This window comes from Coniophora puteana (assembly GCF_000271625.1).
Source record: "Coniophora puteana RWD-64-598 SS2 unplaced genomic scaffold CONPUscaffold_2, whole genome shotgun sequence".
Taxonomy (NCBI): Eukaryota; Fungi; Basidiomycota; class Agaricomycetes; order Boletales; family Coniophoraceae; genus Coniophora; species Coniophora puteana.
In genome coordinates, this window is record NW_006913054.1 from 1,342,394 (window position 1) to 1,362,954 (window position 20,561).

Sequence of the window (20,561 nt, forward strand, 5' to 3'; positions counted from 1 at the left end):
TGGCCCGGAGTGGCTAGGTCGGAGGTCGGGGCGATGGACGGGGAGGACGGGCGTGTCGGGAAGAATGGCCAAACTGGTTTGGAAGGATCCAATAATCCAGACGGGCGAAGAAAAGGACGGCGGCCACTCGGATGGAGTTGGCGTCTCCAGCCTGCCAGAATTCCAGCGGAAATGAGGGATGAAATGGGGGAGGGAGCAATTTGGACCACAAAGTGTCCAAGGCCACCCAGGTTCCTAAGGTCCAGAATCGGCATCATATTTTTTCGGTGATGTCATTACCTTCATATGGCCTGAGATGCCACGCGGCTCCTTTCCTTGGGCACATAACGCCAATTCATGCACATGATAAGTATAAGGGCTTAAACGTTACTAGTACTAGTACACCATCAACACCGCCAAATAGTGCCCTATACTAACAGGGCTTCTTCAACCATTGCACGTCGCTCTATTACAACTCCCCTCTTACGACCTTATCAAGGCTTTCCGCTACGTACCGGATGTTGTGAGTATTTAACCCGGCCATCGATATCCTGCCGTTCGTCGTGAGATAAATGTGTGCTTTCTCCGTCATGGATTTGGATTGGTCCGTGTTAATTCCCGTAAAGCTGGAAGTCCGTGAGTGACTCTGACCCCTGTGTCTTCGCTCAAGAATCGTGAACCGACCTGAACATGCCTATTTGGTTGATAATATGGTCCCAGTTTCCAGGCGTGTGCAGCTCCTCCGTCAGCAGGTGGTGCAACTCCTTGCGCATCGTTATGATACGTTCAGCCATGGTCTTGATGTCTTGGTTCCACTCAGCGAACAAAGTCGGATTGTTCAAGATCAACGCAACCTGTGGAGTCATATCATCGTCTGAACAAAAGTCGATAGCTCTTCGCGAGTGCCTACCACGCGAGCACCGTATGAAGGAGGGTTGCTGATCTCGCTCCGCTGCAACACAGAGAGCTGACTTCTCACTCGATCCGCTGCTTCCTTGGTCGGTGACACGAGGTGGAGAGCCCCGACACGCTCGCCATAAAGCCCGGCATTCTTGGCAAAACTCTGCAATTTAATATAAATGAGCCTTCATCCATAGGCCTCAAACTTCTTTGATGATACACACCTGACACACGAGCATCGGCACGCCCCTCTCGACGAAGTGCCTGACGGCCCAGTTGTCCCGGTCCAGGTCGCCGCTAGCGAAGCCTTGGTATGCACAATCAAAGAACATATAATGGTTCTTGGCTACGATTGCTTTGGCAATCTGCTGCCACTGTTCTTGGGTAGGGTCCACTCCAGTGGGGTTGTGGGCACACGCATGAAGTAGGAATACCGATCCAGACGGCGCATCCGAGATCGAGTTCATTAGGCCATCAAAGTCCAGCCCGATAGTCTTTGGGTCATAGTAAGGGTAATCGACAGGCTCGATACCAACATTGCGGAAGATAGCCTGGTGGTTTGCTAAACATACGCCATTGAACGTTACTGTTAAGGCAGAAAATGAATCCGACTTACCCCACGTGGGATTACTCAAGTAGACCTGCTTGCTCCCATTCCAAGTGTAAAACTTGCTCAGGAAGAGAGCGCCGAGGTGGTTTGCGCCTGTACCTGAAATGGTCTGCACACTGACTACGCGCCCATCGCGAAGAGCAGGAGAGTCAGATCCCAAGATAAGTTTCGCCGCAGCACCAGTAAACTCAGGCAGGCCAGTAATTGGCAAGTATTCATGATCGAGATTAGGGTCATTGACCAAGATTTGGGTAGCCTAAACATGATGTTAGCGATGAGCGCAGGTAACGCGAACTAAACTCGCCTTCTTCACAACAGGAAGAACCCATGGCTTGTTGTCGTTGTCCCTGTAGGCACCAACACCAAGATTCACTTTCTGCGGGAAGGTATCGGCCTTGTAGGCAGCAGTCAACTTGAAAATGCTGGGAACATTTCTATTTCAGCCCAAATTCGTGCACATCGACTGAGACGCAGCTGACCTGTCGGGCGGAGCGAGAGGAACATTCTGCCAAATCTCTATCGGGAAGGGTTGTCAAGAATGAGAAGTACGGTGTAGTCTTGAGGCACACCTGCGGACATGTTTCTTGAAGTCGAAAGGTGGTCGCGTACTTGGTGAAGCCTATTCGCCATGAATAGATGTTAGTAGCTGTTTGAGGGATCGGGCTAGTAAACGTGGTAATGCGTGAAGGGGATAGGTGAGAGCGTTATGTATGCATATGTCGGTCTCAGGCAGCAGACCGGCACGGGCAGACACGAAAGCGTACGCATGTGATAGTACGAGCACCGCGATGAATCATGTACATGCAGGGATCAAGCTCACCTGTTTTGTCTGGTCCTAGAGTTGGGTGATGATCAAATAGCGAGGGTTGCGATTCTGGACTAGATGCGGGTTTAAATGAAGCAGGCGAAATGTAAGTTATAAGGGCAAGAACCGTCAACCAGTTGCGGGCAAACGCTCATGATCACAAGATGGGCATGTGAGTTACTAAATAATCTTGATCACTAGATCTTACTTGGTCCACTCTCGATCAAAGCTCCGCGGGACCAGCGGCTTCCCGTTCGTCGTCTCCACCGCTATAGCTCCTCCATAACCGCTAAGAGCGCTGCCAGCGTTTCATAGAGAAGCCAGATATACCCCTGATGATTCGTGAATGCGGCGGACATGGAGCTGATGCGGCGGCGCACCAACTTACTCCATTCTTGCAAGGTCCTCAACTCACTCCCACTCTGGCAAAGTGCAATTGTGTCCGAGCGTGCTAAGCAATATTAAAGAGCAGTCTATTAAACCAAGATACAGCCCAGAAAGGTAGCTCTAGGTGATGTTCGTTGGAAGGGAGAGCCTACGGTACTAGCGTGGTATCATGAAATGAAATGCAAACATAAATACGTGATAGATGTCGGGTCTACCTCAAGGCGCCTAGTGAGAGTTCGCCATGCTGTCTCGATGCGACAGGGTGATGGACACCAATAGTCGTGAATGCTAACGGCTGACCCGTTAAACAGTGGTCATCTTAGAAGCCACCGTGCGCTCGCTCTCTAGCTTTGCCTTGTTGCGCTCGTAAGCTTGTTGACGACAGTCCTCAAGCTTGTTGCAATTGTGGTGCTCTGGGAGACGATGCTAGACATTGGGATAAGCCAAGGCTCGGGGGAGATAGGGAAAGCTCACCGTTCCGCAGAACTCAGCTCGACAATGTGGGCACTGCCCAACTATGCGGAGAGCTGCAGAGTTGCAAGGAGTCTCGTTTTGGAGTTGGCAGCGCTTCTTGGGGGCCATGATAGATGGGTGATGACGGGGTGGTAGCGGTGAGTTGAAGGCAAGTCTGGGCGACGGGCGATTAGAGATAGTAAGAGGGAAACATCTCAAACAGCTTACAGTAGCGAGCAGGAGGTCAGCAGAGGAGATAAAAGGCGGGTCGACGGAGGGAGCAGGAGTAAGTGTCCGAGTAGGAGTGAAAAGCAGTCTTATATAGACCTACACAGCTCGGGACGCGTCAGCCCAGTCTCCACGAGGAGAGTTGCCTTATCGAGCGGACCCTACGGAATGTGGCACTGCCGTCAACTCACAGTCAGGAAGCCCCACAGCGCCTATTCGGGGACGGACCGGGCCATCCTGTCGGCAGGCGCTTCCCGAGGCAGTTGCACCTCTCTACGGAGCCATGCTTATCCCGAATCAGTCCTCGGTGAAATTTTCAGGAAGATCTCCAAGCATGTATAATCATCTACTACACTACATCAGCCGACCTTTTTAAAATGAAACCCTTACTCCTAATCTTTGATCGGGTCTATTTTTCTTCTATCATAGCGTTGGTGAGCGTCTTAATGACGGATCCACGGATAGGGCAAAATAAAGCATCATTCGGCTACATCTGATCTGAGAGCACCCCAAAAATCGTTCCGACGCCGGGAATCGAACCCGGGGCTGCTGTGATCAGATAATATGAAAGACAGCAATGTTAGCCACTACACCACATCGGATGATGAATACGTTAACACAAGCACAAATATATAATGCACTAAAGCGCCGTGATCTAACGCGACTAATCTGCGTCTGAAAGTTTGGCACCTATCTCACTTCATTGCTTTCCTCTTTGTTGTCTGACATTATTTGTGAACTTCGCATATATGGCTTCTCTACCTACTCGCCAAAAGCTATGGGGAGGTAGATTCACCGGGAACACCGATCCTTTGTCAGTGTTTCTCTTCGCGAGTGGAGATTGACACCATTCAACCACTGCCAGGATGCATGAATTCAATCAATCTTTGAGCTATGATCGACGCATGTATGATGCAGACATTCGCGGTTCCAAGGCCTACGCAAAGGCGCTGACTCGCGTTGGCATCCTCACACATCAAGAAGAAAGTTCCATTATTGAGGGGCTGGAGAAAGTTAGGAAGGAATGGGCCTCAGAGGTATCGTGATGTCTCGTCAATGGTCTCCCTCATGTTCTTAAGAGGCTCTCAGGAAGGATTCAAAATTCAGCCTGATGATGAGGATATTCACACCGCAAACGAACGTCGTCTGAGCGAGCTCATCGGCCCAACTGGGGGTAAACTTCACACTGGTCGTTCTCGCAACGATCAGGTAGCTACCGATATGCGACTTTGGCTTCTGGACGAAGTATCCGCAATTGAAGACAGTCTGCGAGGTTTGATACGAGTGATGGTAGAGCGTGCAGATAAGGAGAAGAATTTTCTCCTGCCGGGCTATACCCATCTGCAAGTACGTAACAATGTCGTCCAGTCCAGTTTCCTCCCTGAACCGTCTCCCTTCGCAGCGCGGGCAACCAATCCGATGGGCGCATCTCTTGCTCTCCCATGCCTTTTCTTTCCGCTATGACCTTGAGCGCCTGCAACAGCTTATTCCCAGAATCTCAGTGTTGCCTCTGGGAAGCGGGGCGTTGGCCGGGAACCCTTTCGTGGTTGATCGCGAGTTCCTGGCCAAAGAACTAGGTTTCCTGTCCGTTGCTGAGAACAGCATGTGGGGAGTCGGCGATCGAGACTTTGTCGTCGAGTTCATGATGTGGGCGAGCTTAACTATGACACACATGAGCCGATTGTCCGAGGACTTGATTATCTACTCAACCGCTGAGTTTGGCTTTGTGACTTTGAGTGATGCCTACAGGTAAAGTTATGCTTTTGCCGATGGTATCCAATCCTGACGTATGGTAAAATAAAACATCAGCACTGGCTCCAGTATTATGCCACAAAAGAAGAATCCCGACTCGCTAGAACTCCTCCGTGGTAAATCAGGGCGAATTTTTGGCAATGTAAGTCATTGTGAAGAGACTAGCTTCACCTCTAATACCAAATAGATGGCCGGCTTCGTAATGACTCTTAAAGGCTTACCCTCGACTTACAACAAAGATTTGCAGGAGGATAAGGAACCTTTGTTTGACACTGTCGACAACATTTCCAAGTCGCTGCAGATTGCTGAGGGCGTGATAGCCACAATGAAGGTGCGTGACAATTGCACATTGCGGAAGACTGGCTAATCAGTATGTCTATGACAAGGTGCATAGCGATAAAATGCGACAGGCCCTCACTATGGATGTCCTCGCAACTGATCTCGCTGAATATCTCGTCAGGAAAGGGGTACATACCATTTGATTGGATATATATGCTGTCAGCTAAACAAGAAACCACTCATCAGGTTCCATTCCGCGAAACCCATCACATTTCAGGCCGCGCGGTGGCCTTGGCAGAGTCCCAAAAATGCCAGCTCAATGAGCTAACTGCTGAGGACTTCAAGAAATTGCATGATCGGTTCTCGGAAGATGTCGTACAAGTGTTCGACTTTGAAAGGAGTGTGGAAAGGAGGTCTGCAATAGGTGGTCCGAGCATGAAAACGGTGGAAAGGCAAATCGCTGTTTTGAGAGAGATTGTGCAGTGATGATGAAGTGCGGAGTATATATGCCGGCCTGGTTAACCGATACACACAATGAACACAATGAAACAGCATGCGCAGTCGGCTTGAGCGGCTACCTGCAAAGTCATGTGCGGTGTACGTTTCAACAGTGTCTTTCAAAGTTTCAGCAGGGTCAGTAGGGGAATTGGACAGGAGTTTGCTGTGCGCTGAACACAGCTCGTCAAACCCCTGTTTCTGTTTGTTGTTATGTATGTGCGAGCCGTTGCAATTGCAGTGTCCCTTGCAATTAACCATCAAACGCAGTCGCTTAACATCCCCCCAGTCCTTCCTCTCTCAAGTGCTCGCGCAGGCCCGTCTCGCACTCCATCCGCTTCGTGCACCCCAAGATCTCGCTCTCTTCGTATCTCTTCATCCTTTTGACCACCCGAGTCCAATATGGACAGACTAGCAGCAATGAGGGTATGTCAAAAGTACTTCTGCCCGTCTGCTAAGCAACTCGGTCAATGTGATATGCTCCTTGTCAGGCCCAGCAAGGCGGAAATCCATACGTCCGTCAAAACGATTCATACGAGATGTCGGATGTCAAGGACAGCTCGACGAACCTGACTGCGCCCATGGGTGGGGCTTCGGGCGATGATATGTCTTCGTTCTATTCCGAGGTTGGGAGCATACATTATCGCCCGCTGGCGAGTTGGTTTTTGACTACTCTCACTTTTAGATTTCCTCTATCCAGGATGAGCTAAGAACCTTCAACGCCAATGTTTCCAGAATTGATGAACTCCACTCCCGGTCACTCAACAATACCGACGAGCTCGCCACTCAACGCAACAACGAGATGCTTGAGGAGCTCATAGCTGATACTAGTGCACTAAGCGGAGCTCTCAAGCGCCGTATCAAGGCTCTGGAGAGGCAGGGCGGAGCGGGCCGCGATGGACAAATTCGCAAGCAGCAGGTATGCCTTGTGTCACAATGCGGGACTGTGCTTATATCGCATCAAGACGGCCTTAGTCAAGTCCAAATTTGTCGATGCCATTCAAAGCTACCAGATGGTGGAGCAGCAATATCGTCAGAAGTATAAGCAGCGCATGGAACGGCAATTTAAGATCGGTAAGTATTTAGCCAACCTACACATCATAACTTCACCGTTCCCGTCCAGTTAAGCCCGATGCTACTCCGGACGAGGTTAGGGCCATTGTGAACGACGAGAGCGGTGGTCAGATCTTCAGCCAAGCGGTATGTTGAAAGGTAACTCGATTGATGTTGTCTCACACTTGAACAGCTTATGAACTCAAATCGCTATGGCGATTCGCGGGCAGCATACCAAGAAGTGCAAGAACGGCACCAAGATATCAAGCGCATCGAGCAGACAATCGCCGAATTAGCACAACTCTTCAACGATGTACAAACTTGCTATTTATGTCATGGACATTATACTAATGTCCAATTCCTAGATGAGCGTTCTCGTCGAACAGCAAGACGAGCAAATCAACACCATTGAGGCTACGGCCACGGACGTGGAGAAGGACATGGAAGCCGGGTGCGCCAGATCTTCTCTTTCCGGCTGTGTCGACTAACTCGAATGCCAGTCTGGGCCACACTGTGAAGGCTGTTGATTCGGCCCGTTCGGCGCGCAAGAAGCGATGGATTTGCTTCATATTGACTGTCATTATCCTCATTATCATCGCAATCATCGTGGTAGTTGTCATAAAAAACAATAGCAACAGTGGCAAGTAATCACAGCCTCACCTATGTCATTTACCAGTGATTCTTTCGATATCCCTAGCGTTCATCTAACTTACTTTTCCTCATCTTATACGTGATTTACCCCTTTTCTTTCTATCAACACAATCGTGTTAGATATCTGAATTGTCGAAACACGGACCACACTAGTCATTGATACCGGATTTCTCTTGGTTACTTTTATCTAAGGACAAAATTTAGGTGTCGTTCAGTCGTCAATAAACTCCAAGTCTTAAGGGTATCAGACTATGTCTTCTACACCCTCTTCAACGCATTGATGCCACAGAAGCATACATAGGCGAGGGCAGCAACTGATACATAGATGATAACACGCCCGTTGAAGTCGTTCTCAGTGAGGAAGGGGTAAGGAACTACATTGATGTTGTGAGCGTCTCCCGCCTCGAAGGATAGTATGAATGTGTTCTCACATGAGCCATTGAACATCGCACACCATTCTGCCCAGCTGGCATACCATATAGTAGAAACCAAGACGACCAGAGGTGCCACACCCTTTACCTGTTTCGCAGGGTATCTCTTTTCAAAGGCAAAGAAGTCGATGAGAAGGGAGATCAATGGAGAAGCGTGTAAAGCGAGGTCGACATTAAGTGGAATCCTCAAGAGCTCGGGAACAGCCTCAGACGAGGGCTCCTGTTCCGTAGACATCTTTTGGAGAATGAGCGAAGGGAACAAGAGGAGTAATGTCCAGTATATCGAAGAGATGACAAATGCCAGCTGCAGGCGAGAGCGGTTATCACACCATTGGATGTCGGGATAATAACTTACGGGAAGGGCTATCATTAGCAAGGTCCTCTTGAGGACTCGGGCCCCTGGGCGTGTGGTGTGTTACACGAGCTGTGAATGCTGATAGGAAGCGCGGCGTACCATTGCCCATCGGCAGAACGTCACAAACTAGGCTTACGACCATGGTGAGCCATGCTACCGCAAGTCTGTCGATGCACAGTGAGCACACCGACGGTCTTGAGCTTGTGAGCTTACCCTTGAATCGTCAAGTACTGGAAGTGACCGCCCTTCTGTGTAATGATGAAGTTGTTTACTGGCAGTGAGTGAAGGGCTAGAAAGCCATAGGCCATGATCGCAGCAGCAGATCCGTGTAGCAAGGAGGGTGCCAGTGGAATACTCATTGTTATGCTGCAATGATATCACTGAGGTTAGTGAAAAGCAACTTAAAAGATTTACGGGATGAATCGATGAAGGGTAAGCACGAGGAGGTCCAGCTGATGTCAACAGCGTAAAGTTGATGGTTGTCGACCATTGACATAAAGTCTCCGAGGTGGAGACGCCGGATGCACAATAGTGCATCCGTACACGACGAGCGTAACTGCGCATAGTATTCGAGTTCAAGCATTCAATACAAACGGAGAACGCGTTATAGGGTCACGCATATGAGTACAATGACATTGATAAGAAAACAACTGCAAGTATTCCAATTTCAGGACTGTCTAATTATAATATGTACAAATGCACGAGAGTAACTCTGGAAATCGATTAGGACTAAATAACAGAGCCAATAACATATGATATATCTGACCTACCACCATGGACCTGAGGCTTCCTTGTGTAAAGGCCGACGGTGAAGGGCAATATAAATCAAATCATGCCCTTCCACGTCTTCCAGAGCCTCAGGGTCACGCAAAGCGCGACAACCGCCGCTATGAGGCTCACGAAGAAAGTCAACTGCCAGCACTCCACCCCCTTGCACACGCCATACGACTGATGCTGGCGATCCGCAACGAAGGCATATAAGTATGAGAAACACGGTGTGCCAATGAAAGGCGCGTATGTGAGAACGCCGTAGTTGCGTCCTAGATTCGGCATGCCCCATATCGAAGAAACAAGGCTTGGCCTGACATGAGGTCGGCAAATGAATGCGCGGGAAGAGGGGAAAGGACTCACAACACCGTGAAGGCGCATCCGTAGGCGATGCCAACTCCAGCACTACATGAATGAGTACGTTGACAGTCATAATAATGATGGCCTTACCTCAGAGCCCAGAGTGAAGCCTCAGAGCGAACTCCAAAAACCATCCAGCTGAAGGTCAGAGCAAGGGCGGTGGTCGAGAATGTCAAGAACAAAACACGGCTCATGTGGTGTTTCCTTGCAAAACTTCTTTCACCAGAAGGAAGGAGGGATGCAACAGGTGATATGAAATCCGCCAATGGGCCAACCAAGAGGCGAGAGATCGTGTTTGCAAGGGAGAGAATCCTAACTTGAAGGGAGGTCGTTGCATCGCTCGACGCTTCAAAGGCCTTAACGATAGAAGATGACTGTGCGGGCACAGAGAGAACAATGGTCCCAATATTTGACAACACCATCTCACTCTGGAAAACTCATGAGTGTAAATAGTGAAAAAGCTGGAGTGCAACGCACGGATCCAAGGACAACGAAGGTGACAAATGCTAACAGCCAAAAGTTACCGTCCCTCAGAAGATCAGCAACGGCATCAGCCTCCTCCACTGGAATGACTTGCACTTGAGCTTGAGGCCGCTTCCCAGGGATCAGTGATGTATTCTCATCTGCTACTGCCTCTGGATCATCTTCAGCCTCAGACACGATGTCACTGTCAACTCTGGCGGAGGCCGGTATGGTCAACGCCAAAGCGCCGAGAAGATGGACTGAGCCACATAGAATGCAGAGGAATTGGAGGTAATGTGTCACATCTAGCCCATTTTGAGGGGTTGAGAAGAACGTTGATGCTACCAGAGAGAAAAACATCGGGGATAGCCCGAACAGAGCCATCATGGTTCCAGAAGCCATCCCGATAAAGTCCGGAAAGTTCTTGGACGCAGAAAATACCGATGAGAAATACGAGAAGACTGTGCCCAAGCCCGCAATGAAGAAATAGAGAGTGAGGTGGTGGAATGAGCTAGATGATGGCTGGGAAATATCATCCGGAGTCTTTGCGATTTCCCGAGCGAAAAGCCCAAAGCCGGACGAGAACAGACAGGCGGAAACCAGCGAGCAGGCCCATGGACCGTAGCGGTCAATGACCTTGCCCACGACTGCGGCAAAGGGATATTGTCCCATCATCCCACTTAGCTGAATGTAAGTATACGTCCACGCCGGGCCGCAGAAATGGCAAACTCACGCCAAGGCGATAGTGGTGAGCTGTGGCTGGGTGAGCTTCAGGTGAGCGACAAGTGCAGGGGACATGAGAGGGAACGTGAACACGCCGCCTGCGCATAGCCTAGTGTGTGTACAATGTGAGCACGGGGTAGCTGGATGTGACTGGATTGTACGAACGCATTTGCAGCTGCAGATATGCAAGTAACGAAGAGGTTCAGATGACGGATATGAGACATGTTCGCTAGTGGCCGAGCTCAGCTGTGAGTAGATTAGAGATGATATGGTGGGTATCTAAGGACCATAGGGATGGCTAGTAGAGGAAACAGTAGCCCTTAGTACGTGATGAGAGTATGACTAGGAAAGGAGTGTGTGTAGTAGGAGGGGCTTACCTGTCCTGTAGTCCGAGATCCCGCATTGACTATATATGCCTCCTTCCTTATTGGACTCGGTGTCGCCAGCAGCAGCCAACCAAGTCCCCCGGTCCGACGGAGAAACCGAAGGTCTCAGTTCGCAGTTTGCGATCTCCAAGACATTCTGCCCCCTTGTCCTTCTTCATCGGTCTTCTTCGGTAGGGCGTGTTCTCGAAGAGCTCGTGATTTACGGGTCTGTGACAGAAGCCAATATTAATATGAGGACATAAAAGGTAACAGTCGAATCCGGCACAATAACGTCTTGTCATCCAGCAAGCACACCAAAGACAAACAAAAGAGTCTGTTGTTCTCGACTTCAATAATAACCATTGATTGGTTACTTAAAAGCAACTTTGGATGGCACCCCGCTACCACGTTTCTCTCGTGAAAACGCTCAGCGGAGCTTCGCAATAGGTTTCCACTCCTTCCTCCATCGTCCTCCGGAAGGACTGGGTGTTGGCTAGGCATCGAAGTTTGAGACTCGAAGCTCGAAGACTTTGTCAATCTCGGATTGTACTGGCTACAATTGATCCATCATATTTTCTGCTACTGTACACTCTTGTTCTTTTGGGCTTTTCTCTTGTGCGACACATGCCCCTGCCTGTATTTTACAAGGCGCGTTCGATCTTCTTCGGTATGTTCCTCACTTTCAGCTCTTGCTCTTGGTGGTGACGCCTCCTCCAGCCTGTATCATCATTGTTTGTTTAGTATGGATTGTGCTTTTTTCGGTGGATTTATTTGCAAGATGGGATTCTATCGATGTCTTTGACCGTAAGCAATCAACACTGCGCCGAGATAAAGCCACCTTATGTTGTTGCCCAGGCTCTCTCATCTCCATTTTCATTCTTACCGACACAGTCACTGTCATCATGTTACCTATCTTGTATGTCATTGTCCTCCCTGTTCTGACTCACTTGACCTATCAACTTAGATTAATCTTGCATTTTCGTGTCTGGCTCGATGCTGCACGCCTATTCTTGTTGTTGACCATCCACATAAGTACGTAGTCTCGTTCATCACGTTTCTTTTAATCTGAGTTCGAGTAGGTTCTGCGGGTGTTTTCACATCCCAGCAAATGAGTCCTGTCCAAGGTTGTTTTAGCAAAGGTAACCCTCGAATTCAAGGTTTGTACCAAGTGTTATGCTCACCATACTTAACAAAGAAAACAATGAACTTGCCACATGCAAAGTAATGAACACGTTGACGTTGGTTGCCTGCTGGATGGTGCCTGTGCTTTGTGAGTACCTGTGGCATAAGTGTCGACGGGTAAACTGACAAGGCAATAGTGATACTTTATGCGGGCTTTCTTTCTTGCGTCGTTTGTCTATCCTCCCGCTTGAATGAATCTGATGTCGAGCCCGACACAACACTCGAGAACAAAAAGAAAGATGCATCTCATCATGCATCATTACTTCCGCTTATGGGCCCAATCCCAGACCTTATTATGCCGAACAACGTACAACGAGATACCACGAAACATTGGTCGGTTCCAATAACACCGACGAACCCAAGTATATATTCCATGGACTCCCATCGACCTTCTCGCAGTTTTCTTCCTCAGCCCCCTCCTTTTGTAGCACTTCCCCCACGTCTACAGCACGGTACCAGGGTCGAGATTGCATGAACCTATGACTGTGCTAACAACCTTCGCAGGTTCTTTAACAACCGAAGCCGCGGCATTCGCAGTTGGCCAGCGGTCTCGAGTGTGACGGAAATATTAGCATGGTCATAATCTAAATCAGCTGGAGCTTGTCTTGGACTCATCGTCTTTTTTGTTATAGCCACTAATAATTATAAACGTTGACGCTTGCTTCGGCTAAATGCATCTCATGTTCACGCCCATATATGCATGATGTTTTACTACCTATACGGATCCCGACCGATCCTTTTACGTTGCTTAAAATTTTACGGGGATGCCGTGACTAAAGGTGAAGAGATGTTGGTTGCGTAGGTACAGAAAGGTACGAGACTACTTTAGTTCAGAATTTACCGCCTTTTACCGCGGTAAACCGCGTGCGGTCAAGTAAACCCGCTTTGAGTTTGAGTGCTAGGGGAGAGGGCGTTGGTCAATTCGTTTTCTCGGTTTCTCTACCTACTTCAGCCTTCAAGCTTCATCTCCGTCCTTCCGGACCTACGGTGGCTGACAAGGGTTGCTCTTGACGTCTTGTCTTCGGAACCCTTGTCTCCACCCTCTCGTTTCAATCTTCCGCCATGGCAGGCATGTCAGCCTGGGACTCAACTTCGGTCAAGGTACGCGGACATACAACCTGACTTGCGTGTTTCTCTCAATCACTTGCCTCAGGCGACATTGAGAACCGCCGCGCAGCGCCTGGGTCAACTTCAAAGCCTGAAGGACACTCACGGACGGGCCCTTCGCCGCGAAATCGCAGATTTATTGCAGCAAGGCGATGCCTCCCAAGCACGGGCTAAGGCCCAGAGTCTTCTTCGCGAGGAAGCAGATGCAGATCTCATGGAGATATTGGAAATGCACATAGGTGTTATCCTGGAGCGGTTTCGGGAACTTGAGGAGGGGTGAGTCGAGTGCACACTTGGTCACGATAGTGAACTCAACGCGTCATACTAGAAAAGCGACAACTCCGGTATTTATTGAGGCTGCTGGAAGCATCATTGTAGCCGCGCCTAGTGTGTCACTTCCAGGTGAGTCTGCGACGACTTTCCACGTATCACCTGCTTCACCTCCATAGACTTTAGTGTCGTGCGCAACATCTTGGTTCATCGTTTAGGTCATCAGTTCGCCCGTTTCGCAATTGAACAGCAGAACGGCCATGTATCACCACGAGTGAGGTTCATTGATGGTTTGGGGAGCCCATGCTGACAACGTACAAGGTCTTGCGAATCACCTCCTCGCCTTCTCCGTCAGCCGCTACGATGAACCAGTTCCTCCATGGCATCGCTGCGAGCCATGGTATTTCCTGGGTTTCCGAACCTTTGCGCGAGGACATGTCAGTCCTTGACCTTTTGCGCTATTGAAAACTGCTGAAGTTTGTAGTCGAGATGTTCTTCTTCGAATCTTGGACCCTGTCGGGTCCCACATGGTGGACCTGGGCCAATTGCGACACATGTGCGGGCAAGGTGAAGCCTTTCCTTACTGCCCTGGTTGCTATGTCACATATACTAGACAGGCATCCCCGATAATCCTTCATGGTTACGACCTCGCGTATGGAAGTATGTGTTGACTTCATTCTTCTTTGCTGAGACTACCATGCTTATTCTTATAGGCTCTTTCTGGGAAATTTGCCTGCTTCGAAGGCCTCGTGGTCTAAAGATTCAGAAAGTCAACGAAGGAGTTACTATGTAAGCTACTGTGACCGTAAGACCGCCACTCCCCTCTAACACAAGGGCTTCAGGATCTGGTACAGCGTCTATTACCGGTTGTGGGCACTTCACTTGGGGATCAGCCCTCGACTTCCCACGGCAATCTCTTCACATTTGCCACTCTCTTGCTGAATTTGCCGACCCACCTCTCGAGTGTATTGGTAGACGAACCCATTTGGCTGAAAACAAGCCCCTCAAGCCAAGATACCGATACTGATACGAAGGACAATCGCGCCGGGGCCCTGAATGCTAGATTAATATCCCTCCTTCACAATCAATCTGAGTCCACCGACCAGAAAGTACGCGCTGAAATGAAGCGCTTGGAAAAGATGGACTTGGCCAGGCTCGACGGCAGTTCTTCTGGCAACGACGACATTCACTATGCCCACTTCTCGGCACTCCTGCGCATCCTGTTCGTTCATTCATGCCTCCATCCAATGAAGCCACCTCCGTGCTTGCCTTCTGTATTGGTCCCTCTTTATTGTGTCTTCATGAAAGAGCAGGACCCCGCCGACTTAGCACATACTGAGGCCGATACCTTTTGGGCGTTTCAATCCCTCGTCAGCGAGTTTGGCGAACTGTATGAACAGGAAGGGAGTCGCAAATGGATGAAGACCCTAAGTGAGATGTTGACTGTAGCAGACAAAGAGCTCGCCGAAGACCTAGTAAGTGACGGACCCTGCTTCTTTCTGACCGCCAACCTTTTCCATTAGCACGCGAAAGGGCTAGACCCTGCACTGCCACATTATTCCTAGTGAGTGATACGATTTACATAAAGTTTCCTCTTGTTGATATGTCCGCATGAAGCTCTTGGATCGCTGGTCTCCTGTCCCAGAATCTTCCTTTCTCTTCTGCATGCGCGGTATGGGATGTACTCCTGTCGAAACCCATGAGAAGGCGAGACTCAAGCCCCAAGCTTGATCTCCTTGTTGACATCTGCACCGCTCTCCTTGTCCGAGCAAAGGTTCCTCTTATGTGGTAAGTCTTCCTCAAAAATTCCAACGTTCCTTATCGAGGTCTCATGATATGGCATAGTTTAGGGAAGTCTGAACACCACGTTTCGACTCCATGGGTCGAGGAAGACCTAGCCCGCAGACCACCTTCACCTCTCCGCCCATGGGAGCTTAGCGATGCTTTTTCCGAAGGAATGACTTTGCTTCAGACCTACCCTGTTGAAACAGCAGGAGGAATTGATAGCATCCTTCAAACTGCCCATGACATCTCTCAGAGACGATCTGACGACGGTAAGGCTCAGAATGCGACAACGTTAGGTTTGGGAGGGCGGCTGGCGAACGCCATGTGGAAGGGCTTTACAAACCAAGTCTCCGAGGAAGGCGAGGATTCGTCTCCGGAAGAAGAATCTGAGGACAGCTCAGAAGAGGAGGTCGTTGAAGGTGCCGAAGATGGAAATGAGACAGAGACGCCCGGGCTTACTTCTCGCCTCGCTAACACCGTCTGGAGAGGTATCACTAACCAAAGCTCAATGGATCCTGTCGATTCTCCTCCGAGTCCTCTATCGCCACCACATTCTCCCCTCGCATCCCCTCCACCACAGCTTGAAGCAGCCAAGGAGACTAATCCATCCTTCTCTCCTGGGCTTTGGAATTACGCTGAAAATCTGAAAGATTCTGACGCGGCGGCAACAATAGCCAAGGTAAGCTCGAACTGGCGAGCGAGAGCTTGGGATGTCTGGAGTAGTCGAACCTCAAAAACGTCGATGTCGGAAATATCTTCTCCTATGAGCACAGTTTCTGAGCTCCCTCCTACGACCAAGGCCTCACCTTCTCTCCGTGACCACTTTCCTCATGCTGGCAGGCGAGGCTCGTTGCCAGACATCGTTGACAATGACCTCCCACCACGGCCTGCTTTCTTCCGCCTACCGCGGGATAGCTTCTTGCCTCAACCGCGGAGGGGCAACTCATCGGCGACCGATAATCCTTCCAATTCAGGTGCACACGGAAGTGACTCCCTGTATAACATGTCTTTGGCTTCTTTATCCAGTATTTTAGGCAATCCGAAATCTCCATCTCCATCCGCTGGCCCTACCGCGAATGGAAGCGGACCTCGACCATTGCTACTTACCTCACACTCACCGATCACCCCTCGCACTTTTGCTTCAGCAAACTCATCTTCGCGGTCGACTAGCACAACCTCAATCACGCAGTGGTCCAATATACCGATCGGACATTCGACACAAGCCTCTGTATCCTCTCTGTCATCCCTCTCACCATCTGAAGCTTTCTTCATATCGGCAAGACAGAGCGCAACGTCCCGGTCTGACCGGGAGTCGGATCTTGGAGGAAACCGTAGCAAACGCGTTTTATTAAATCGAAAGTCTGTGTCTCCAATGGCACCTGCTCATCGGGCTTTGCACCTTCAACAAGGATCGAAATTATCTGGTACAACATCAGACACCGGATCTACGGGTCGATTGGGTATCTCAAGTTCAAGGACATCGTCCATTGACTCTGGAAAGCGGTGGAGCCAAGGTACAGAGCAGTGGGATTCTCCGACTTCAGCGTCGTCCCCCATGCGACCAGTAACTCCTCCGAGCAACCCACCCCCAACCATGAATGATCTGGTCGATAACTCACAAGAAACGAGAACTACAATTTCCAAGTCAATGTTTGCTGCATCCAGAGCTTCACTGGATGTAGGGGATGATACATCTGATTCAGAAGCGTCGAAGACACCTTCAAAGGGCACCCAACCTCGGTTCAGACGACCCTCAAAGCCTCCAACGATCCGTACCGGTGATAGTCTGCGATCAGAGTTGACAAAGACAAAGACCATCAGCCCGAGTTCTCTGAATGCTCCCGATGATCACGACCTCGCTGCCCTGACTCCCCGCGCAGAAGAGTTTGACTCTAGTAGACCCACGTCACCTTCGCTCACGCTACCGCAAGAGGCTATTGCTGATACACCATCGGCTGGTGTAAAGAGTAACCAAGAGCATGGCCATGAGCAGCCTGCTCATCCGCGCAAGGCTTTGAATAGTTCTTCTACGCAGCAAAGTGACAGCGCCGCTGAAGATGGCGACGACGAAGGTTATGACGATCTACTCAGTGTTTATGAAAGCGAAGAAGGCGGCGATTAATGGCAGACTAATATCTCCTTGCGGCGGACCCTTCACAGGTACTTAGATGTAACATTTCATATTAATGTTTATGGCTAGATACTGGAACTAAGTAGAGAACCCCCATGCGCCGCTCAGGATTTACGCGACCTAATAGACCATGCTTATGAATCTGACAAGTGTGGGTGGCCGACATCGGATAATTGTTTACGAATTTCATGTCTCGATGGTTCCGAAGTTATCTTGGTCTGCACCCTGTTATAAACTTCGACCAATACAGGAAGATAAGGCAGGATATTCTGCTGAAGCTTCAGCATTGCAGATCTAACGAGATGTCGAGGTAATCATACCCGATATGCCACATGCAAAGTCATGGAACCAGAGCTAGAATGTTTCACGGCCGCTAGATAGTAGCGAATGTCCCATCGTCGCAGACCTTCGTGAATGATGAAGTTGTCCAAGGACGCTAGTGGAACAAAATCCTTGGACACATAAAACGTGCATAGAGATGGGAGACCATGGTGTGACTCTAGCTGAATGCCACGAAGGGGGAAAATAAGAACGGATTCTACTGTTCTGTCAGCCGAAGAAAGATACGATGATCTCAAGACAGACCGTGCAGAACCTGGCTGCACCTATACCTGGCTAAAGCCAATGTAGTGCAAGCTATGACCAGATGCGCCAAGAAACCTCCTCTGAGCTAACCTGTTGCCTTACATCAGACATCTACAAGGTAGAGCTAACCCTCACCTTTTCCCATACGAGCGAAAGGGCTAGAAAGACTACCACATCCCACCACTCCCATGTAGACGTCCCGCGAACAATTCTCCCACTCCCATCACGGGCCAGCCTCCAATTCTCAATGCGGAATTCCTGGTATCCTGGATGTTCTATGACTGTCAGCTCTGGGTGGGTGTGAGGAAGAGGATGAGTGAGTCGCATGCATTGAGATATCGACGTTGGCGTGTCATGGAGGTCCTTTGAACCTTCAGGGTTACTTTGGAGCATTCAGCCACGTGCTTCACGCCCTTGACTGACCGGAGTCAATAGGGCCATTCACTCTACGCCTATTCGTTTTTTTGGGCATGTTTCACGGCAGGCTAGGATATCAACGATTTGCGGACGGTGGGACTCCTATGATCGATGTGTGCCCAGGCATTAGGGCCATTCACTCCCAAAGTCGCGACCGTTTATTTCTGTTTCAGATAAACCGTTTATCTTAGTCAGCATAAACGGCTCCATGAGTCGTTTATCTGACCGTTTATTCTCACGGGCTACGTGAGCGATGTGCGCGGTTCCCCTTCCGTGTTTGGCCAAGCCCCTATTGAGTCCTACGAGGTTTCAGTGGATGTTATACTATCAGCATGGACTTATATACTTCATAAGGAATATTTGGCTCCTTTATGAGGATATTTGCTGGTTTACTGGTGACATACGGTAAGAAGAGCACTTTATTGAGTGTTGAACTGCCTTTGACCAGTAGAAATTGATCAAAAAGCATGCATAAAAGCCATAAGTCCCCGTTGGATCCCCTTTATCAGTATTGGTAATTATCAAACAGCTCTATCATGCTTAAAAGCAGCAAATAAATCAAGGTTCCCTCAAGTAAAACCGTATCTATCCAGGTATCAAGGTCACAAAGTAGGTGCCCCTATACGTGAACACCTTGTTTATTCACACGGTTATCCGTTTATTCCCACAGCGACCAGATAAACGGTTTCAGATACAGTACCGGACAGGCAAAGTCGACAAAAAGTAGTGACCTCTTATATTTCATCCGAAAACTATCAGAATCGACTCGAAATGATATAAGGATCTTGCCACCAAAGTTTGAGCGAGTTTGCACGAGCCATTCGTCCAAAAAAGGCTACCCAACTTGCTTCTGACCTCCGAAAATTTGGCCGACCCCCTATTTTTCGTCCTAAAATCACGAAAAAAATCGCCAATCGACTCCTTTTGGTGTGGTGCGTATGATTCCTGGAAAAATGCTGTGGGAATCACAGAAAATTTTCCGAAGTCAGGTGCGGGGGCACGGGCCGTCCCCTGCCCCTTCCATAAAGGGGTGGGGTTGACCCCTAACTTCTGGTCCTCAGTGCGGCTATACTAGTCGGAGAACCCAATGCCGGATAGAATACTTGGCGAAGGTACGGTGAAGTGCAAAATATGGTGATAAATTCTCGACAAAACAACTAACCCTCGACAGAACTTACCCTTGACAGGATTACTAGTAATCATCAACAGCACTGACTGCAACATTAACTCGTGTCTGGTCCGAGTCATAGGAAACTTGCCAGCAAATCAATCAAAGCTGTTGAGGGCTTACTCTGTGAAGGCTTAAACCTGTTAAGCATGATCTCTGTCAGGAAATAGGTGGGTATGACTGATTGGGTCTGTTGAGGGTGAGCTCGAGGTCTCTTAAATATATATCATGTCAAGGGTTAGTTCATGTCAAGGGTTAGATCAGTCAAGGATTTTGTTGAGGATGAACTAAATTTATTGAGGATTAGACCCTCGTGCTTTGTCAAGGATTACTAGGTGTTCTGTCGAGGGTCAGATGCTCTCCAAGTCCCAGATTTACTTAGTTGTTGAGGATCAGAATTTCTCATCAATCTACCTTATAGATAGTATATAAATTTTCCCAACAGATGGCTCTTTCCATCTCAACGGCATTGCAAAAGTAATAGTGACTACCGACTCTCGACATTAGGGCTTCTCACGGCTAAAAGCTCCGGTTTTTCTGCTCAAAATTTGGCCGACCCCCAAAAACACGTGGGAAAAATTTCGGAGGTGCATTTTCAGGCTCCTTTCGCTGTTCTGACCTCAGATCTACAGTCAGAATTTCGGAAAAATTGTTATATCTTTCCCGGTGGTTTTTGTTGACTTTGCCTGTCCGGTACTGTAAACGACCCAGGTTGGGGGCGTTCATTTCACGCATTCAGATAAACGGTTTATCCAAATAAACGGTTTCAGATAAACGGCCAGATAAACGACGCGATTTTGGTAGATAATGAGGATCAGTCCCCGACAAGTCGTCCAAAAAATCAAGCCAACGTCAGCCAG

At 49.2% G+C, this 20,561-nt stretch overlaps 6 protein-coding genes and 1 non-coding gene across 7 annotated transcripts; 3 read left to right on the forward strand and 4 right to left on the reverse strand.

The window, feature by feature from the left end:
• Positions 1 to 344: 344 nt before the first annotated feature.
• On the reverse strand, positions 345 to 2,396 carry CONPUDRAFT_117448 (aspartate aminotransferase). Its single transcript, XM_007766467.1, has 9 exons — positions 2,310 to 2,396; positions 2,059 to 2,108; positions 1,969 to 2,005; positions 1,794 to 1,911; positions 1,496 to 1,745; positions 1,106 to 1,441; positions 890 to 1,044; positions 664 to 833; positions 345 to 605 (listed from the first exon to the last, which is right to left on the reverse strand). Exons 2-9 carry the CDS (start codon positions 2,066 to 2,068, stop codon positions 449 to 451), a joined length of 1,233 nt encoding a protein of 410 aa, XP_007764657.1. The 5' UTR covers positions 2,069 to 2,108; positions 2,310 to 2,396; the 3' UTR covers positions 345 to 448.
• A 341-nt stretch (positions 2,397 to 2,737) lies between these two features.
• Positions 2,738 to 3,412, reverse strand: CONPUDRAFT_97640 (uncharacterized protein). The gene is made up of 3 exons (XM_007766468.1): positions 3,363 to 3,412; positions 3,156 to 3,309; positions 2,738 to 3,107 (listed from the first exon to the last, which is right to left on the reverse strand). Exons 2-3 carry the CDS (start codon positions 3,261 to 3,263, stop codon positions 2,985 to 2,987), a joined length of 231 nt encoding a protein of 76 aa, XP_007764658.1. The 5' UTR covers positions 3,264 to 3,309; positions 3,363 to 3,412; the 3' UTR covers positions 2,738 to 2,984.
• A 469-nt stretch (positions 3,413 to 3,881) lies between these two features.
• CONPUDRAFT_t24 lies at positions 3,882 to 3,964 on the reverse strand. The gene has a single exon. It is a non-coding gene; the product is annotated as a tRNA-Glu (tRNA).
• Positions 3,965 to 4,096: 132 nt separating this feature from the next.
• On the forward strand, positions 4,097 to 5,947 carry CONPUDRAFT_117455 (argininosuccinate lyase). The gene is made up of 8 exons (XM_007766469.1): positions 4,097 to 4,176; positions 4,228 to 4,399; positions 4,452 to 4,709; positions 4,765 to 5,111; positions 5,172 to 5,256; positions 5,302 to 5,445; positions 5,501 to 5,581; positions 5,640 to 5,947. The coding sequence occupies exons 1-8, from the start codon at positions 4,112 to 4,114 to the stop codon at positions 5,877 to 5,879; spliced, it is 1,392 nt and encodes a 463-aa protein (XP_007764659.1). The 5' UTR covers positions 4,097 to 4,111; the 3' UTR covers positions 5,880 to 5,947.
• A 109-nt stretch (positions 5,948 to 6,056) lies between these two features.
• On the forward strand, positions 6,057 to 8,786 carry CONPUDRAFT_79741 (t-SNARE). The gene is made up of 13 exons (XM_007766081.1): positions 6,057 to 6,103; positions 6,159 to 6,314; positions 6,380 to 6,514; positions 6,574 to 6,807; positions 6,854 to 6,962; positions 7,012 to 7,088; positions 7,135 to 7,254; positions 7,307 to 7,392; positions 7,442 to 7,966; positions 8,024 to 8,327; positions 8,379 to 8,422; positions 8,478 to 8,542; positions 8,592 to 8,786. The coding sequence occupies exons 2-9, from the start codon at positions 6,291 to 6,293 to the stop codon at positions 7,587 to 7,589; spliced, it is 933 nt and encodes a 310-aa protein (XP_007764271.1). The 5' UTR covers positions 6,057 to 6,103; positions 6,159 to 6,290; the 3' UTR covers positions 7,590 to 7,966; positions 8,024 to 8,327; positions 8,379 to 8,422; positions 8,478 to 8,542; positions 8,592 to 8,786.
• A 223-nt stretch (positions 8,787 to 9,009) lies between these two features.
• CONPUDRAFT_97650 (MFS general substrate transporter) lies at positions 9,010 to 10,932 on the reverse strand. Its single transcript, XM_007766470.1, has 6 exons — positions 10,857 to 10,932; positions 10,702 to 10,800; positions 9,984 to 10,647; positions 9,597 to 9,934; positions 9,510 to 9,551; positions 9,010 to 9,459 (listed from the first exon to the last, which is right to left on the reverse strand). Exons 1-6 carry the CDS (start codon positions 10,913 to 10,915, stop codon positions 9,204 to 9,206), a joined length of 1,458 nt encoding a protein of 485 aa, XP_007764660.1. The 5' UTR covers positions 10,916 to 10,932; the 3' UTR covers positions 9,010 to 9,203.
• Positions 10,933 to 13,191: 2,259 nt separating this feature from the next.
• CONPUDRAFT_162339 (uncharacterized protein) lies at positions 13,192 to 18,470 on the forward strand. Its single transcript, XM_007766471.1, has 14 exons — positions 13,192 to 13,339; positions 13,392 to 13,621; positions 13,674 to 13,747; positions 13,795 to 13,889; positions 13,937 to 14,052; positions 14,100 to 14,182; positions 14,233 to 14,275; positions 14,329 to 14,404; positions 14,458 to 15,090; positions 15,139 to 15,179; positions 15,233 to 15,403; positions 15,461 to 17,800; positions 17,852 to 18,069; positions 18,117 to 18,470. Exons 1-12 carry the CDS (start codon positions 13,301 to 13,303, stop codon positions 17,520 to 17,522), a joined length of 3,663 nt encoding a protein of 1,220 aa, XP_007764661.1. The 5' UTR covers positions 13,192 to 13,300; the 3' UTR covers positions 17,523 to 17,800; positions 17,852 to 18,069; positions 18,117 to 18,470.
• The last annotated feature ends 2,091 nt before the right edge of the window (positions 18,471 to 20,561 follow it).

Bases quoted from the DNA above. Each gene is read 5' to 3' on its own strand.
- CONPUDRAFT_79741 (XM_007766081.1), top strand. From the start codon at position 6,291: ATGGACAGACTAGCAGCAATGAGG. The intron at 6,515-6,573 runs GTTGGGAGCATA...TCTCACTTTTAG, and splicing joins TGTCTTCGTTCTATTCCGAG to ATTTCCTCTATCCAGGATGA. The intron at 7,393-7,441 runs GTGCGCCAGATC...CTCGAATGCCAG, and splicing joins GAGAAGGACATGGAAGCCGG to TCTGGGCCACACTGTGAAGG.
- CONPUDRAFT_97640 (XM_007766468.1), bottom strand. From the start codon at position 3,263: ATGGCCCCCAAGAAGCGCTGCCAACTCCAAAACGAGACTCCTTGCAAC. The intron at 3,108-3,155 runs GTGAGCTTTCCC...CCCAATGTCTAG, and splicing joins GAGCTGAGTTCTGCGGAACG to CATCGTCTCCCAGAGCACCA.
- CONPUDRAFT_97650 (XM_007766470.1), bottom strand. From the start codon at position 10,915: ATGTCTCATATCCGTCATCTGAACCTCTTCGTTACTTGCATATCTGCA. The intron at 9,935-9,983 runs GTGCGTTGCACT...TGAGTTTTCCAG, and splicing joins CCTTCGTTGTCCTTGGATCC to AGTGAGATGGTGTTGTCAAA. The intron at 9,552-9,596 runs GTAAGGCCATCA...TCATTCATGTAG, and splicing joins GCTTCACTCTGGGCTCTGAG to TGCTGGAGTTGGCATCGCCT.
- CONPUDRAFT_162339 (XM_007766471.1), top strand. From the start codon at position 13,301: ATGGCAGGCATGTCAGCCTGGGACTCAACTTCGGTCAAG. The intron at 14,276-14,328 runs GTATGTGTTGAC...TTATTCTTATAG, and splicing joins TTACGACCTCGCGTATGGAA to GCTCTTTCTGGGAAATTTGC. The intron at 15,091-15,138 runs GTAAGTGACGGA...CTTTTCCATTAG, and splicing joins AAGAGCTCGCCGAAGACCTA to CACGCGAAAGGGCTAGACCC.
- CONPUDRAFT_117455 (XM_007766469.1), top strand. From the start codon at position 4,112: ATGGCTTCTCTACCTACTCGCCAAAAGCTATGGGGAGGTAGATTCACC. The intron at 5,112-5,171 runs GTAAAGTTATGC...ATAAAACATCAG, and splicing joins ACTTTGAGTGATGCCTACAG to CACTGGCTCCAGTATTATGC. The intron at 5,446-5,500 runs GTGCGTGACAAT...GTCTATGACAAG, and splicing joins GCGTGATAGCCACAATGAAG to GTGCATAGCGATAAAATGCG.
- CONPUDRAFT_117448 (XM_007766467.1), bottom strand. The intron at 1,912-1,968 runs GTCAGCTGCGTC...AAATGTTCCCAG, and splicing joins CCTCTCGCTCCGCCCGACAG to CATTTTCAAGTTGACTGCTG. The intron at 1,442-1,495 runs GTAAGTCGGATT...GCGTATGTTTAG, and splicing joins CTTGAGTAATCCCACGTGGG to CAAACCACCAGGCTATCTTC.